General features: G+C 36.2%; 1 protein-coding gene across 1 annotated transcript in view; it reads left to right on the forward strand.

Annotated features, from left to right (window-relative positions):
- Positions 1-18232, forward strand: part of CD2AP (CD2 associated protein) — a 136817-nt gene that overhangs the window by 37247 nt on the left and 81338 nt on the right. The window contains exon 3 of the mRNA XM_032340205.1: positions 15818-15971. Coding sequence (XP_032196096.1) covers positions 15818-15971 — 154 coding nt within the window. The remainder of the gene's footprint in view (positions 1-15817; positions 15972-18232) is intronic.

Raw genomic sequence — 18232 nt, forward strand, 5'->3', positions numbered from 1 at the left:
GCATATTGATGGGTTTTGTTTTTTTATCCATTCTGATACCCTGTGTCTTTTGATTGGGGGCATTTAGCCCATTTACATTCAGGGTAACTATTGAGAGACATGAATTTAGTGCCATTGTATTGCCTGTAAGGTGACTATTTCTGTGTATTGTCTTTGTTCCTTTCTGGTCTACTACTTTTAGGATCTCTCTTTGCTTAGAGGACTCCTTTCAATATTTCCTGTAGAGCTGGTTTGGTGTTTACAAATTCTTTTAGTTTTTGTTTGCTTGGAAACTTTTTATCTCTCCTTCTATTTTTAATAATAGCCTAGCTGGATGTAGTATTCTTGGCTGCATGTTTTTATTATTTAGTGCTCTGAATATATCATGCCAGTTCTTTCTGGCCTGCCTGGTCTCTGTGGATAAGTCTGCTGCCAATCTAATATTTTTACCATTGCATGTTACAGGCTTCTTGTCCCAGGCTGCTTTCAGGATTTTCTCTTTGTCACTACGACTTGTAAATTTTACTATTAGATGACGGGATGTGGACCTGTTCTTACTGATTTTGAGGGGGGTTCTGTGCACCTCCTGGATTTTGATGCGTGTTCCCTTTGCCATATTAGGGAAATTCTCTACAATAATTCTTTCGAATATACCTTCTGCTCCCCTCTCTTTTTCTTCTTCTTCTGGAATCCCAGTTATTCTAAAATTGTTTCATCTTATGGTATCACTTATATTGCAGATTCTCCCCTCATGATTCAGTAGTTGTTTGCCTCTCTTTTGTTCAGCTTCTTTATTCTCTGTCATTTGGTCTTCCATATCACTAATTCTCTCTTCTGCCTCATTTATCCTAGCAGGGAGAGCCTCCGTTTTTGATTGCGCCTAATTAATAGCTTTTTTGGTTTCAGCATGGTTAGATTTTAGTTCTTTTATTTCTCCATAAAGGGCTTTTATTTCTCCAGACAGTGTTTCTCAAATATCTTCCATGCCTTTTTCGAGCCTAGCTAACACCTTGAGAATCATTATTCTGAACTCTAGATCTGACATATTACCAATGTCCATATTGATTAGGTCCCTAGCTGTCAGTACTGCCTCTTGTTCGTTTTTTGTGGTGAGTTTTTCCACCTTGTCATTTTATCCAGATAAGAATATATGAAGGAGAGGATAAAATACTAAAAGGGTGGCAAAGAGCCCAGGAAAATGTGCTTTAAGTGAATTAGGAGAGACCCCAAATTGTGGGGGGAAGAAAGCGGTAAAAAGAAGTTCAGGGGAAAAAAATAAAGAAAGAAAGAAAGAAAGAAAGAAAAATATATAAAAAAGGAAATATGTATATTAGACTGGTGAATAGAACAGAGTCACCCACTTAATTCTGGGAGTATTTTGGTCTCTTAGAAGATACTACCTCCTAAAATTTTAAAGAATGAGAAACATATATATACACAAAATAAGGGTAAAAATGATGAAGGGATGGAATATGACTATAAAGATGAAAATTAAAAAAAAAATTCTAAAAAAGAGGCTGATAAGATAGGTTGGTTGAGAGACTAATGAAAAAGAAAGTGGAGAGAATTTGCTCAGGCTGGAGACTAGAACAAAGCCCTGTGCTAGATTTAGGGTATATTCTCATCTATTAGAAGAAGTTATATCCCAGATTTCTTTAGAAGAAAAAAACCCTATGTGTATACAAGAAATAACGTTAGATACAATGAAGGATAAAATATTATTATAATAATGAACGTTCAAAAATTTTTTTTATGAAAGGTATTGTTAAGATCAACTAGTTAAAAAACTTTAATAGAGGAAAGAGAAAAATTTTTAAAAATTTAGCATAAGAAAAAATAACATTAAAAAAAATTAACTTTGCAAGACTAAAGAATCATGGGGAGAAAGCCATGAATTCCATGCTTTGCTTTCTCCTCCTCTGGAATTTTGCTGTTCTCCTTGGTAAGTCAGCTTGGTCCTGGCTGGATTTCTTGTTGATCTTCTCGGGGAGGGGCCTGTTGTAGTGATTCTCAAGTATCTTTGCCGGAGGCCGAATTGCACTGCCCTTACCAGGGGCTGGGCCATGTAATCCGCTTGGGTTCGCTTTTGGGAGCTTTTGTTCCCTGAACATTTTCGATAGAGTTATGGAGGATGGGAGTGAAAAATGTCGGCCTCCCAGTATCTGGCCTGGAGGAGCCAAGAGCTTGGGGCCCCACTCCTCAGTGCGCCCTCCGTAAAAGCGGTCAGTCACTCCTATCTCCCTGGCCTCCAGCCACACTCCAAGCTCACCCAGCCTGTGATTAAGCATCTCTGTTTCTGGCACACAGCCCTGCCTGGAGTTTCCAAACCCCACAGATCCCTACATTCTTCCAGGGGCGTCTCCCCTGATCTTGTGGGGTCCCTGGTCAAAGAGCAGTGGCCTGACTGTGCCACGGATCATAGTTTAAGGTAACCACGTGTTGAGAGCTCACTCCCTGGCTCCGTCTCTGTAGCCAGTTTTCCCGCTCTAATACCTGCGAACTCTGCAACACTCAGCTGTCTCGCTCTTTCTGTGACCCCACAGGACCTGACACCACTCTGTCCCCACATGGGCTTCATCCCAGCTTAGCCTCTGGAGCAATGTCCCTCAGTGGAGCAGACTTTTAAAAGTTCTGATTTTGTGCTCTGTTGCTCTACCACTTGCTGGGAGCCACAGGGAGCCTCCCCCTGTGGTCTGTTTTCCCATCACTTCGGATTCACTTCTCCACAGGTCCTACCTTTCAGAAAGTGGTTGATTTTCTGTTTCTAGAATTGCTGCTCTTCTCTTTGATTTCCTGTTGGATTTGTAGGTGTTTGAAATGGTTTGATAAACTATCTAGCTGATCTCCTGCAGCCTGATGTCATCTCAGCTGGTTATTCCTCCACCATCTTGATTCCTCTGGTTTGTATGAGTTTCTTTTCCCCCCAGAAGGTCAGATGTTTAGGAATGTACATGTAATTTCATAGTAGAGATTGCACAGTCCTATAATATTCCATTCTGGGTCTTTATCACATTTTATGAGGCAAAATAGGACCATTTTTTATTTTTTAGCTATTGAAAACAATGCCAAATACCCTTTGGTAGGTTATATACATAGTTGAGAATTTGCTGCATCCTAGGTTATGCATATATTCAGCTGTATTAGAGTATTAGACATTGGCTGATTTCTCAATAATTACACCAATTTATAAATTCCTACCAGTACTATAAAAGAATTTCTTTCTTCCATTTCTTATAAACATTTGATACTATCAGATTTTCTTTTTTCTAATACAGGTCTATAATAATATCCACTTTTCTGTGTTTCATTTTTGTCATTACGAGAGAAGTTACGCATCTTTTCACATTTATTGGTCATTTAAATTTCTTTTCTTGTGTCTTGCTTGTGTTCTTATATTTATGTCCATTTTTATTGTGTTCTTTCTTATTCTCATTGTAGTACTTCTTATTGCGAATACTATGAATTCTGTATTTTGACTGCTAGTCCTTTGTCTTCCTTCTGTTTATGTGTCTTTTCTCTTTAATAAGTGCTCTTTGTGGCTTGTCTAAGTATAACTTGGGAGCAGGGAGATTTTAAAGATAATCTGTTTTAAGTTTTGATTTTTCAGTGTAAGTCTTTTATCAATCTCGATTTACCTTTGGTACAGGTGTGATTTAGGCAGTAATTAAATTTTTTCCACATTAAAAAAATACTGAAGAGTACTCTTTCCTCACAGGTTTCTAATGTTTGAGAATTGAGACAAAATTGGGAAGAAACTTGCTACTTTATCAGATCTTCCCTCATTCTCAACTTCAGTATTTTGGACTAAAGTAGAGAGTGTCAAGTGTTTGATTTAATTTGTTTGTGTAAACTTTGAGATTCAGTATCAGAGTTGTGACTTGTTGATATTTGGCACTTTGGGTCTTTGTAATTGAGATGAAACAAAGTAAACACTCCTGCATTAAACAAATGCTTAGTGATTGTCTGAAATATTTTGGGGTGTGGTGAGAAGAGTTTCCACAACTTAATTTATTGTGGGGGCATAACAGCATGAAAACAGAAGGATAAATTGCAGTGCCTTTTTGGCTGAATGTCAGGTATGTGGTAAAGATGATGGGTGCTAAAGGATCTTGGGAAAATTTTTCAGAAAAGATGTTGAATGTAACATTTGACTTGGCCTTTAAAGATAGGAAGTTTGATGTATAATTCGTCTGCTCTGTGTCTGGCAAAGGAGCAAAGTGTTTTGTGGTAAAAATAATGGACTACTTTGGTTGAATGAAAGTTTTCTATGGGGTTGTGTATAATGGGATTTAAGACCAAAAGTATGTATTAATGCCAGTGGTACGATGCATTTTGAGTATCCTGTAAAGGTATTAAGTCTATTTAAAATGTATTAGGGAAATCAGAGTTATTAGAGACAGGAGAGGGAAGATAGAATGTTTTAATGGATTAATCTTAGTGCTAAGGAAAGGTTTTATAAAAGAGAGAGTTGAGGCTATAAAGTATAGTAATGGAGATCAGAGCTGTATAATGAGAATGGAAGTAATGGGATAGTTAATAAGCACAATACCTTTTATTTGTGTTAAGACTCAGCAGGTTCCCATACATTTTCTTACTTTATTCTGACATCTTTGAAAGTTAGGATAAATTTGTCATTTACGGCCAGAGTCATGGTGGTAGTAGTTGGTGTACTAATGACTTGGTAGTTGGTAGCTCTGTGATAGGCAAATATCAGCCTGTTTTTACATAAGAAATATATTTTATATAGTATATGCTGGTTATTGGAGAAATGTGATCATTTTTTAACATTCTGTAGTTTTAAGACTCTAAAGACAAAATCGAATGATTCTTAGACATTGAAATTCTCCAGTAGCATCAGCATAATTGAAAGATGTTAGAATTACAATATTAAATGCCTTTCGTAACTTTCAGAATTGACCATTGAATAAAATTCAGACTGCTTCCTCAAAATGCAATTTTATGAAAACAAATTCACCCCCCCAAAGACTAAACTTGAGATTTGATGTGAGGGTGTTGCTAGGACCAGAGATGGAATAGGAACATGCAGAAGACATATAAATAATGAGATATTTGGAAAATGAAGCAGGACTTGCAATGCTCATGTAAAATTGTCTGTAGGTAACTTTGTAAAATGGAATCAGTTTTATTCATGTTTTTTTATTACCCCTATCCCTAGAAATGATGCTGAAAACAAGGTTTAATAAGGAAAGTAGAAGGCCCAATGTATCAGTAAGAATAGGATAGCTTACAGCATAGTAACAACATTAAAATCTCAGGGGTGGCATAACACAATACATGCTTTTGTACAAAGTTTCATGTAGTCCAAGTAGTGAGTTATGTTAAATATAAGTAAAATAAGAGCTTTCTTTATTACAAGTAAGATTAACAACTTTAGCCCCCAGTAAGGGATACTTCTCTGTAAGCTGTCTTTGAAGCTTGTAGTTTTCATCAACCACATGTCTCTTCTTGCAGTCAAAGCAGGGTTTTCAGTTCTTTTTAATAATGACACTCTTTAGTATCCCTGATAAGAAACCAGATTTTCAGGTCTCCTGGCTGACTCAGTAGGTTAAGAGGCTGACTCTTGGTTTCGGCGCAGGTCATGATCCTGAGATTCAGTCCCACTTTGGGCTCCCTGCTCTGTGGGGAGTCAGCTTGAGATTCTCTCCCTCTACCTGCTCCTTCTTCCACTTGTGGGCTGTGCCTGCTCTCGTTCTCTCTCTGTCTCTGAAATAAATACATCTTTAAAAAAAAGGAAAAAGAAACCAGATTCCCCAGGCACTTTTTATTGAGCTACGTTTTAGTAAAATCCGTGGCAATACTGTGTCAGATCCTCCCCATACCGTGCCTCTCCATTGTTTTATTCTTTACTGTTCGCCATTTATTCATTTGTTCAAATACTTACTGAGGTTCTTTACAGGACTCTTACAGTCCTGGTTACAGTCCTGTGTTAGGACTTTTTATAGATGCTAGGGACACAATGGTGGATAAAACAGGTAAATTCCCTTCTCTTGATGAGTTTATTTTCTAATGGTGGGAGGAGACAAACATGAAAAAATGGATGAATAATTTTGGTAGTCCTGAGTGCTTTGGGGAAAAAAATGAGTTGTGGGAGATCGAAAATGGCATTTAATACTTTAATTCAGGTGTTCTAGGATAGTATCTCTGAGGTGGTTTGGCCAGAAAAACCCAGAAGGGTGCAGAGTAGGTAAGGAATGCATTCCCTTTGAGAAGGATCTTGAAATTAGAGGAAAGTAGACTTAATGTGATAGTTGTGGTTGCCAACTGCTCTACTAGAGCTATGTTAAGAAGATAGCTTGGCATTATGAAAGAAACATGGCCTTTGGAGTCAGGATATAAGACCTCTATTTGACTTCTCATCCCCTATTCCCCCATACCCACACACATGCTTGCTGGGTGTTCTTCCTTGAAGATCTTTTACTCTAGAGTATGAATTTCTTCAGTGTGAATGTGGGAATCCCACTTGTAGGTAGACACATTATGGATTTATTATTTTATCCTGTTACTTTATGGCTCAGGAGCTGCCCATCCATTTCATAAAGGGAAAATCAGAAAAGATCACCTAAATTGTTAATTTAGTCAACAGTTTTTTGTTTTTCCTGGTGCCTATTCTATACCAGATACTGTTAAATTAAATATTAATAATAAAATAGGCAAGTAAGTTAGAACTTTTCTAGTTTTCTCTTTTAAAAAACTAGTAGTTTTTAGGTTTTTTTTCACAGATTTCTTTATTTGAGAGAGTGAGAGCACGAGAGAGAGAGAAAACACTAGTGTGGGGCAGAGGGGGAGGAGAAGCAATCTCCTTGCTGAGCAGAGAGCCTGACATGGGGCTTAACCAACTGAACCATCCAGGCACCCCAAAGCTAGTATTTTTTAAGGAAGGACAAAAATAAATAGGAAAGTAATTAAAATGAGAAAAAAAGGGGACAAGCAGTTAGCTTGATTAGCCTATTTCTCTAAACCAAATCTATAGTATTCATGGTGGCTGTGGTGGAGCAGATCAAGTCTTTTAAAAGTGGGCCAGCTGTGTGTCAGAGGCTAGACAATAAAAAGGCTTTTAATGTGTTAGGATTTGTGTAAGATCTAGCTCCTTGTGGTAAAACTAATTTTGATAGGTCATTTCTGCTAGAACTGTGTCAAGAAGATAGCATGGCATTAGGAAAGGAACATGGCCTTTGGAGTCAGGATGTGTTCAGGAAAGTGATCTGGAGGAAATTAATTATTTTTTTTGTTAAGTCATTTGGAATGGAAAAGGTAGTTTTAAGAAGATAAAGGGGCTCAGCTAAAATGCCTTTGGAAAGTTTAGTTACTGAGAAAGGAGAGAATGCCGACATTCATCACGACTGGTTACTAAAAGCTGAGGATTTGTGTTCACGTCCTGGTAGAAGTATTGGCAGTAAAAATATTTTTTAAAAATCATAACATTGGTTGAGGACCCTGAATCTACATTTAAACTGTATTTTACTAGAGAGAACGTGTGCTGGCAAAAGAATGAGTTACTTCCAAGTCCAGTTCCCCAGTCTTCTCTGTTTGACACTCAGAGAGGGAGGAGCTCCTAATTACTGCTGAGTGGGGTAGGAGTTGAGGCTCACTAGTCCTCCATTGAATCCCGCTTGATGCAAGGCCTAGTGTGCCTTCTTAGTGCTGCCTTGTGGCCTCCACTGACAGAGAAGAGAAGGAGACTCATTCCCACCTGGTTGGTGGGAGAGTTTGGCTCTCCAGTTGGCCTTTTTGACACCACTCTGGCTGGAAAAAGGGGTAGTGGTAGTGAGTGGGTGGTCTGGTTACAGCCTGGTGAGGGCGAAAGTCCAGGCTCCCTGCTAGTTTGATTTTTTTCTCTCTCTGTATTATTTGACTACAGCAGATTGATTTCGGTCTTGGTAGGTAACTCTTTTCTTGGTCCTTCTGGAGAGAGCAGGCTTTTCTTAGAGGTTTTTTTTTTCTTTCTCCTCTCATGGGCAGTAACAGTTGCTGGTTTGGCAGTAATAGTTGGTGGTTTTTCCAGTACACAGTCTAGAATACTTGAGGCAAAAAGAAAACCCAATAGACCCACTAACCAGTTTCTAAGGAACCTGGGCTCTCTTGGCTTGTCCATCTTCTTTTTTCCACTTTCCAGAATATTTTTGTTTGTTTTTAGTATGTAATGTCCATAATGTCCAGAGTTTTTAACTGTACTTAGCGGGAGGAATAAGGAAACAGTTTATCTATTCCATCTTTCCATGAGGGAAATCTAGATGGTGACGCATTTTTTTTACAGTTTTTATTTTAATTTCAGTTAATTAACATACAGTGTTACATTAGTTTTGGATATACAGTATGTAATATAGTAGTTCCATACATGACCCTGTGCTCATCACCAGGCAAGTGCACTTCTTAATCTCCATGGCCTATTTCACCCATCCCCCCAAACCTTCTCCTCTCTGGTAACCATCAGATAGATGGGTATGTGTTTTAATAGATTGAAATGCTTATCTTTAAAAACTCATTATGTAGAAAGAATATCTCCTTTTAGAAATGGTGTAGTAGTAGCTAACTTTTCTTGAGAAAAGCAGAGAAATATCAGTGAAATAAGATATTAAATTAACAAATACTTTTATTAGTTGTACTTACAGAATGTTAGCAGAACAGTGTTTGTGGATAAGGGATGATAATTTGTGAGCTTTGATATAGCTTTCTTGTGTGCTTTATGCTGATTGTATTATAGGTTATTACGTGATGTTATGATATTTTTACTTTAAGAATAAGTGGGTATAGGGGCGCCTGGGTGGCTCAGTGGGTTAAGCCGCTGCCTTCGGCTCAGGTCATGATCTCAGGGTCCTGGGATCGAGTCCCGCATCGGGCTCTCTGCTCAGCAGGGAGCCTGCTTCCCTCTCTCTCTCTCTGCCTGCCTCTCCATCTACTTGTGATTTCTCTCTGTCAAATAAATAAATAAAAATCTTAAAAAAAAAAAATAAAGTCTTTAAAAAAAAAAAAGAATAAGTGGGTATATACATAGAAGATGTCTCAGATGTTGGTAAATGAATTGCTTTTCCCCATTTTTTTAAATTTAAAATGAAAATTTTGATCCCTTTTGATGAGTTCTCAGAGCTTGATAAAGTGTTTGAGACTTTTGATGTAATTAAGGAACAAGAAAACAAAAGTCATTAACATTTAAGTATTTTTGAGAACTGGCAAATGAATAAAAGTCATTTGAATATTTCTTTATTTTGACTTAAATTTCTAGCATTTTTTTCTCATTTAGAAAAAGAATAAATCACTGAATCTTTTCTTTTTTTAAAGATTTTTTTTTTTTTAAATTCATAGAGAGGGAGAGAGTGTGAGCAAGCAGCAGCTGAGAGGGAGGGAGAAGCAGATTCCCTGCTGAGCAGGGAGCCCCCTACAGGACTTGATCCCAATCCCCTGAGATCATGACCTGAGCATAAGGCAGAGACTTAGCTGAGCCACACAGGCACCCCTCATTGAATGTGTTTTTTTTTTTTTTTTTTTAATTTAATTGGGTAGTTTGACAACCTACCTTGCATTTAAGAATGTTTGTCATTTGGGGCACCTGGATGGCTCAGTGGGTTAAACCTCTGCCTTTGGCTCAGGTAATGATCTCAGGGTCCTGGGTTTGAGCCCCGCATTGGGCTCTCTGCTCAGTGGGGAGCCTGCTTCCTCTCTCTCTCTCTCTCTGCCTGCCTCTCCACCTACTTGAAATTGAAATAAATAGTATCTTTAAAAAAAAAAAAAGAATGTTTGTCATTTTATGTCTGTATTCCATGGGTTAAATGGTTAAGCAGAATTAAGGTTAAGTCTTTAAGTGTGTTTAGAAACTTTTTTTTTAAAGAAAAATGGCAGTATTGGGAATAAGATGATGATCTGATGATGTATCTGGCTAGTTTGGAAGTATCTTATTGATAAGATACTGAGCTAAGGCAGATGCTTAGCGGACTTATTTTTTAAGAGAGAGGTGGGGGGAACCAAGGGAGAGGGAGAGAGTTTTTTTTTTTTTAATGTTTACTTACCTGCTTATTTATTTATTTTAGAGGGAGCCTATGTGTGAGTGAGGGAAGAAGGGGGTGGGAGAAGGCAATAGAATCTGAAGCAGATTCCCTGCCGAGTGAGGAGACCTGTGGGGCTAGATCCCACAGTGCTGAGATCATAATCTTAACTGAAATTAAGAATTTTTTTTTTTTAATGAAGGAAATGGCAACATTACTTTATGTTACCTTTATATTTTTGAATCCTTTATGAAACCTGTTTTTTAGGTAAACCTCAGTGATGTTTTCAAGTTTTAGGAGATGTATTGGTGACTTTAATAGAATAGTTCAGGAAGCTGGCTTTGTATCAGGGGAGAATTTGGTGTGTGATTTACTTTCATTATTTGGAACACATTCTATGAGAAAACAACTAGAAGAGAACTTGGAATTATAGTAAAAACAGATAAAAACGTCAGAGTTGTATATAGCTATGATACTTTGTAGTACATACTTTGTTACATACTGTAAAACATTAAGTATACATAGACACTGGTTAAGAGCAATTTTTTCTGTGACTTGGGATATTTTTTATAATATTCTGAATCCTATGTAGGCTGTATTCACTGTGTTAAAGAAATAGTTAAGTACAGGCAATGCTAGAAAAAGATATGAATCTTTTTTGAATCTTTTGTGAATCACTGAAATAATACATGTTGAAACAAAATTCAAGGAATATAGAAGTGGCTATTGTGAAAAGTACATTTCTTTCATTATAACCCTTCTGCATTTAGGAATGTGGTAGATGTAGACTGTTATCTGTAGACAATCTTTTTAACTGAATTACTCTTATCCACTTCTCCTTTGTATCATATATTTAAATCATAAATTTAAATTTAAGACATTATTGTATAAATCATGTTAATGTTTACCTGGGACTTAACTGGAAAGTTAAATTCTGATTTTTTCCTCTTAAGGAGTTAATAAATTTTCTTTCTGCTAAGGTATTTCAAATTGTAGAAATAATTAAAGCCTGAAACGTTTGAGAGCTAGAACCTGGGCTTCTGGGGTATCTCCTGATCTTGCTTTTTGGATTGACACTCATTGCCTGCTTGTTAATGTCATCTGTGGCCTCAAAGAGTCTAGCAGGTTTGGGAGAAGGATCTCCATGGAGGTCTGATGTCTTTTGAGTCATACATATATTAGCCCTCAATACCTGCTATTCTTCTCCTAAAATCCCTTCTTCCTAGAACTGCAAGCAAAAATAACATTTTTAAATCCATGTAACTAGTGTGAAAAATATGACCACTATAAATTATTGGGGGTGTTTTCAATCAGTGTAGTATACCTGAGTTCTTTATTGATTGTTTTTCCAACTCTACTTCACTTGGCTCTCAGTAACGTTCTTGTGATGGAAAAAGAGAAAGGAGTAGGATTCCACTGACAATGAAAGTACATAACTTTTTCTTTCTCTCTTCTTACTTTTGCCTTTTCCAGTGGGGGAGGGGCAATTGGAATAGGAAGGCCCTTTGTCCAAGTTGGAGACACAGCAGTTATGTGGAGAGTAGCATATTTTGGGGGAGAGAATAAATTTAGAGGCTTTCAAAATAGTCCTGTTATATCTGTTACTCATGATTTTGATATCTTGGCACTGAGAAGGTATATACTGATTTCATATTAAGGAGATTTTCTCTTATTGGCCCTTTCACTTTGGACTTTAAAGTTGTTTTGCTACTATCTGATTTAATTTAGACATAAAAATGAAAACCTATGACTTGAGATAGATGATTCCTTATGTACTATTACTTACATTCTAAAAAACAAAGTAAAAACTTTAGCCATAGAGTAAACTTTAGGCATAGGGTAAACCATTTTTGTTAGGTTGAAAACCTCATTTTTCAAACGTGGATCTAATGGATGCAGCCAAAGCTAGAACAGTGGACATACTAAATAAACATTTAATTCTGCTTACATTCGTACATCTTCAGTAATAGCACTTTTCCACTTTTTCTGATTTATGTTTCTGTAAAGTTGGCGGTACTAGTTTTACATAACACTTTTGGAAGTCCCTAATGTTATATATTCAAAATATTAAGTGTATTCCTTAAATTTTAATTAGCATAAGAACTGTGACTCAGCTTAGAATTGACCTCTTTCATTTGAAAAACAAAAAAGACTCATTTGCCCTTTAATCTGGTTTTTATTATTCTTCGTGATGTTTATTTAGTTCTGTGATAAATAGAAATTAATTGCTTTCTTTTTTCAGATTATGATCATGTACTGGCTATGATTAGATAACCAAATTATTATAAAGATATATTAAAACATGAAGAAGTGGTTTGTGAATTTTATTGATCATCTTTTAAGTTGTTTTTTGTTAGTGCAATCAGAGTTAAGTATCTCTGGTTACCTTACTAGATGAAGAATAACTATATTCTTTCCAGACTTTAGCTCCCCCTCTCCTTTGCTTATATTTCTTACCTTCCTCTAAATCGCCTTTTCTTTCTTTCTTTTTTTTTTTTTTAAGATTTTATTTATTTATTTGACAGACAGAGTTCACAAGTAGGCAGAGAGGCAGGCAGAGAGAGGAGGAAGCAGGCTCCCCGCTGAACAGAGAGCCGATGCAGGGGATTCGATCCCAGGACCCCGAGATCATGACCTGAGCGGAAGGCAGAGGCTTAACCCACGGAGCCACCCAGGTGCCCCTCTAAATCGCCTTTTCTATGAAACAAATTAGTGTAGTTGCATTCTTATTTATATGGAGATTATCCACAGTCTTTTTCTTGGCCAATTTTGCATTGATATTACCTATTTTGTAGGAGGTTTTTCTCATTTGTAGGACGAAATTCAAAGTTTTTCTCAGTTAGTTAGTCAGTACATGATACTTTCCAAATGAGGATTCTTTTTTTAACTGTATTTCCTGGTGGAAAGGAAGTGAAGTTAGTAGAAAGTAGATACTACTATGTTAATAGTTTTATTTACTGACTGTTTAGGTAAAAGGAATTGAGGGCAGAAGGAGGAAGAAACTCTGGACACCTGAGTAACACTTCATAGGAGTCTATCAGATTTGCTGTTGAAGATGATAGCCAAGGAGTAATTTTTTTTTCTTTTTTTAAAAAAATTTTTATTAACGTGTAATGTATTATTAGCCCCAGGTTTATAGGTCTGTGAATTGTCAGGCTTACACACGCCAAGGAATAATTTGGAGGCACTGTGAGGCCAGGAATTAGGGAAAAATTAGGTTCGTGAGTGAGTGAATGTGTGTATCTGGTAGTGGTAGATTGTGGGAGGAAGAGGTTCCAAGAAGAGGAGGTGGAGCTCAAAGCAAACTTTATTTGTAGTTTTACTTAGAGCTTTGGTACTAGTGATTAAACATCTTACTTGGCACTATGCATTTGGGAGGTTGTAAACCTGAGTCTTCTCTGTTCAGTGTAGACTGTATATTTCTAATTCGCATTCTCCCTTTTCTTTTCTGTTTCGTGCCCTCAGAAGATTTATTATATTGTCTCTGAGAATACTTAAGTATTAAAGTGTTTCTAGGTTTTGAGCAATATGTTATAAGTTTTTCATCTTGTTTTGTTTTTAGAAACAAGAAGCATTGTGTCAATATATCATAGTTATTCATATGGTAAATTTTTTATTAAAAGATAACACAAATATCTTAAGTTATATAGCCAATTAACAGGATAGAATCAAGATTTATACCCAGGTCTTCTGTCTCCTGAGCCTGTACTTTTAATCATATTTGGTCAAATTGGAATTACTTTCCTAGAGGAACAAAATTTGAATGTCAGGCCAAGTTCTTGGTCCTTGTATTAGAAAACAGTAGCTCTCAGAGATAGGACTTGTAGTTTTTTAAAATGTAGACAGCTCATGAGACAGTAAGAAGAATTAAAAATGAATACTTTTTAGCATGTTGAAGTTGTAAGTACTGTTCTTTATGAAGATTTTATACTTCTATTAGTTTGAAAAATACTTAGTGCAATTCGAAAACTGAGATTTTCCTATGTTCATATCTTATGTATTGATAGCAAATTGGCGTATTTTTCCTTAAGTGCATTACCAGTAAAAATGAAGCAGCCCATTTTGTGAAATAGTTTGTATTTTCCATGATTTATACTTTAATGACTTTTCACAATTCTTGACCAATGTAATAATTTTCCCAATATGAAAAACGTTTTTTCTCATTGTAAGATGATATGCATTGTTAAAAACAAACATGAAACAATTCTGAACAGTATAGAGAAGTTAAAATGGTTTGAAATCTTAATTTTTTGAAATCTTACCAGCTAGAGAGTAACAACTGGTTAACCTTGTGGTAGATATAAACACCTAGAGTTACAAATTCTTTGTTAACTTTGAATGTGAAAAACATCTTCTGGTTAGTGATTTGCCTTTCTATTGGTTACTTTTAATGAACAGAAATTTTTAAATTGTCAAATGCGTGAGGTAGGAATCCCGTTTTCTCCCAACTCCTTAAATATGGAACATTAGTTTTATGAGCATCATGTTTGTCTTTGCATTAAGTCATGCTTTTCTGCTTATGGACTATTTTGCTTCATTTATTGGTATGTCTGTTTTTATGCCAGTACTGCAGTAATTTATAGTATCATATAGTTTTTCTTTATATCTTATTAAAAAGAAAAGCCTCCTCACTTTGTTTTCTCTGAAGTATTCTGGCTGTTCTTGGCATTTTGTTCTATACAAATTTAAAACCAGTTTATTGCTCTCCCAAATCTGTGGTACAGCTATTAGAATTGTAGTGCATCATTCTGTCAATTTTAGGGAGGATTGATATCGTTATAATAATTGAGCTTTTAATCACTGAACATGGTATGACTTCCCATTTGTCTTCTATTAATTTCATACTTCTTTTCATAAATTTTTTTTTTTTTTAAGATTTTGTTATTAGGGCACCTGCGTGGCTCAGTGGGTTAAGCCTCTGCCTTTGGCTCAAGTCATGATCTCAGGGTCCTGGGACCGAGCCCCGCATCGGGCTCTCTGCTCAGCAGGGAGCCTGCTTCCCCCTCTCTCTCTGCCTCTCTGCCTACTTGTGGTCTCTGTCTGTCAAATAAATAAATAAAATCTTAAGAAAAAAAAAGATTTTATTTATTTGTTTGGCAGAGATCACAAGTAGGCAGAGAGAGAGAGGGGGAAGCATGCTCCCCACTAAGCAGAGAGCTCAACATGGGGCTCAATCCCAGGACCCTGGGATCATGATCTGAGCTGAAGGCAGAGGCTTTAACCCACTGGGCCACCCAGGTGCCCCTCTGTTGGAGATTTTATGGCCAAAAAATTCTAAAATATTTTGCTGTTTGGCCCTTTATAGAAAAAGTTTGCCCACCCTGATTTAGAATTATTGTTTGTTTCATTATTTATATATCTCAGAGTTTCTTTGTATCTTGGGGTGAAGGGGATGTTTCAGCCTATCTTTCTTTAATTGTGTCTGCAGTTCTGGTAAGACTTAAATTCATGAGTCACTGTTACCAAAGTGTGTTGCATTCTTTAGGTATGTGTGGGCAGAGAAAAATTTGATGTCATGTTTTAAGATTTATTTATTTATTTATTTGACAGAGAGAGAGAGAGAGAGAGAGATCACAAGTAGGCAGAGAGGCAGGCAGAGAGGGAGGAGGAAGCAGGCTCCCCACCGAGCAGAGAGCCCAATACGGGGCTCGATCCCAGGACCCAGGGATCATAGACCTGAGCCGAAGGCAGAGGCTTTAACCCACTGAGCCACCCAGGCGCCCCTGATGTCATGTTTTATATAATAATAACTATACCTGTTTTTTGGTATTTTACATTTGAAGATTTAATTTAATAAAATACAGCTTAATTTGCTTATTTGCTCATTTCCTCTTTTATAGGAAATTAAGAGAGAGACAGAATCTAAGGATGACAGTTTGCCCATTAAACGGGAAAGACATGGGAATGTGGCAAGTCTTGTACAACGAATTAGCACCTATGGACTTCCAGCTGGAGGAATTCAACCACATCCACAAACCAAAAACATGAAGAAGAGTATGTAAATAATTTCTTTTCTGTTTAAATAAAAAAAAGGATGTTTTATAACTATTCATAAGTTATGTTAAGGAAAGTTAGCTTAACCTTTTGCAGTGGACTGTAGAAACTTCCTACATATTCATGTGTTACTAGTTATTGGCCCTTGTAGTCATTCTTCATACAATAATTGAGCATGACCTGCTGACAATTATTTATAGGAATTAGAAATTAAAATATGAGGCTTTGTTTTTCTCTTAGCTGTATAAGTTCTGTTGAATAGTTGATTCTTTGCCTTAAATTTATTTTAAAACCATTTATATCATAAATAAAATTTATTTTATGCCAAGATGCCTACTCATCTTTAAGTAGTATATAGATGTGTGCATTTTGATAGTATGTTTTCTTCATTGGTTAGACCTCTGAACATAGATGATCAGTTTCCCAAGGTGATTGGCCCAGCAGAGTCCTTTCGGGTATTTAGTACTTTATAAACATGGTAGAACATTTTAGCATAGAGGGAGAGCACCACATCTGAAATCAGACATGAGTTTGAATCCATCTTATGACCTTAGATCATTTAATCTCTTGAGTTTTATTTTGCTGCTGGTGAGAAAGTGCTCAGAAAGACACATGGCATTGCTGTCTTTCAAAAAGCTTGAACATTAAACATGTACAAAATACAGCATTTATGGAAGCAGATTGTATTTTAACATAGTAAGACCTGAAGCCTGTTGAGACATTGAATACTGATAACTGTGATTAATTTGAGTTAATAAGTAGCTTATGAGTATTTAACCACATTTATCTTAGATCAGTCTCTTTGATATTGTGGTCTGTAAATCCCTTGTGGTACCAAGTAGTCTGTAGTAAAGAAATTAGGTTTATACACATTTTACAAATATAAGACTATTTATGATTTTTATAGAGTCTCCTTATATCTTGCTACTTCTGTGCTACTGTCTGTCAAGTTTGAGGGAAACCTTCACTTTCTGGGTTCTGTCATCCTTTGATTATTTTCATAAGATGAAAACAGATTTTCATAAAAATCAAAAAAATTTCGTGACAGTAATGCAGACCAATTAAAGGATTCTCTGTTGTTTCCCAGTAAATGCATTGTACAGGCAATATTTAGATATTACCCATACTGCTTTCAGACTACTGCCTGAAGGCGAACACTTTCAGTAGTTTTAATTGTTCTGGACTCTCAGACTCTTTTAGAGACTGGGGGACAGATTCCTGAGAGTATTCCATATCCTACAGGTGAACCTCTGTATGGGAATTTGTGCATAGGAGAATTTTTAGGCCCACTGGAGAGTTATCTATGACCTCTATTATAAAATCCATTTACCACTTTCTTTAGTTTTACTGAGCTATAAAGGGACAGTTTTCTTAAGTCGAGACCAGACAAAGGACTTCAGTGTTATGATTATTTTATTCATTTTGTCTCCTAATAGGAAACAACACTCTTAAATTTTACCTTCATAATTCTTTTTCTTGTAAAAGGAAAAACCATTATGTAGTGGTGGCAGGAGGCTTAGACTTTTTCCTGAGGATCTTCCATAACTTGTTTTTAAGTGCATGTGCTGCAAAGACTAAATTGGTCATTTGGAGCTAGCTAACATGTAAAACAGGATGCAGGTTGTTTTTGCTTTCAGACTGATTTTCCAGGAAAAGCAAGCTAATTTTTTTTTAATATGACTTTTTTTGTTATTGTTTGTACCATATCCTTAATTCACAAAATAGACCAGCTATTCAAAAGGTGGTATATTGTAATATTAAATAATAGTGGATACTACTATCCAGTATTATTAATACTTAATAAAAACTGTTTTAAAAATTGATAATACAGTCACTGCAGTGTGAATGTTCACTAATCTCTGTATGCCAAGACAAGTGAATCTGCGTGTGTATTGAATTTTGTTTAAGCAACTTAAAGAGAGTTTCAGCTACATACTATGGTAAATATCTGGAAACTAGGCATGTTAGCTGTTTTTCTCTAGTCTCCCAAGCCAAAAAAAGTGTTGGCTTTTTCATGAAGTCTAGTCATAAAGCCATTGAAACTTTGCTTTTGTGTGTAAGTTAACCATAATACCTGTGTTAAAACAAACAGGTATTTTTTAAGAATGAGCACAGAATAATGTTTTCCAGGACTATTACTATAAGTTGCTTAAGTTATAGAAGAGAAAAAATTGCACATCTCATAGCAAAAACTGGTGTGATCACATTGCTGCTGAGACCCTTATAAAATCAGGAACAGAGATAATGTTGTAGAGTAAAAT

Source organism: Mustela erminea, chromosome 4 (assembly GCF_009829155.1).
Source record: "Mustela erminea isolate mMusErm1 chromosome 4, mMusErm1.Pri, whole genome shotgun sequence".
Classification (NCBI taxonomy): Eukaryota; Metazoa; Chordata; class Mammalia; order Carnivora; family Mustelidae; genus Mustela; species Mustela erminea.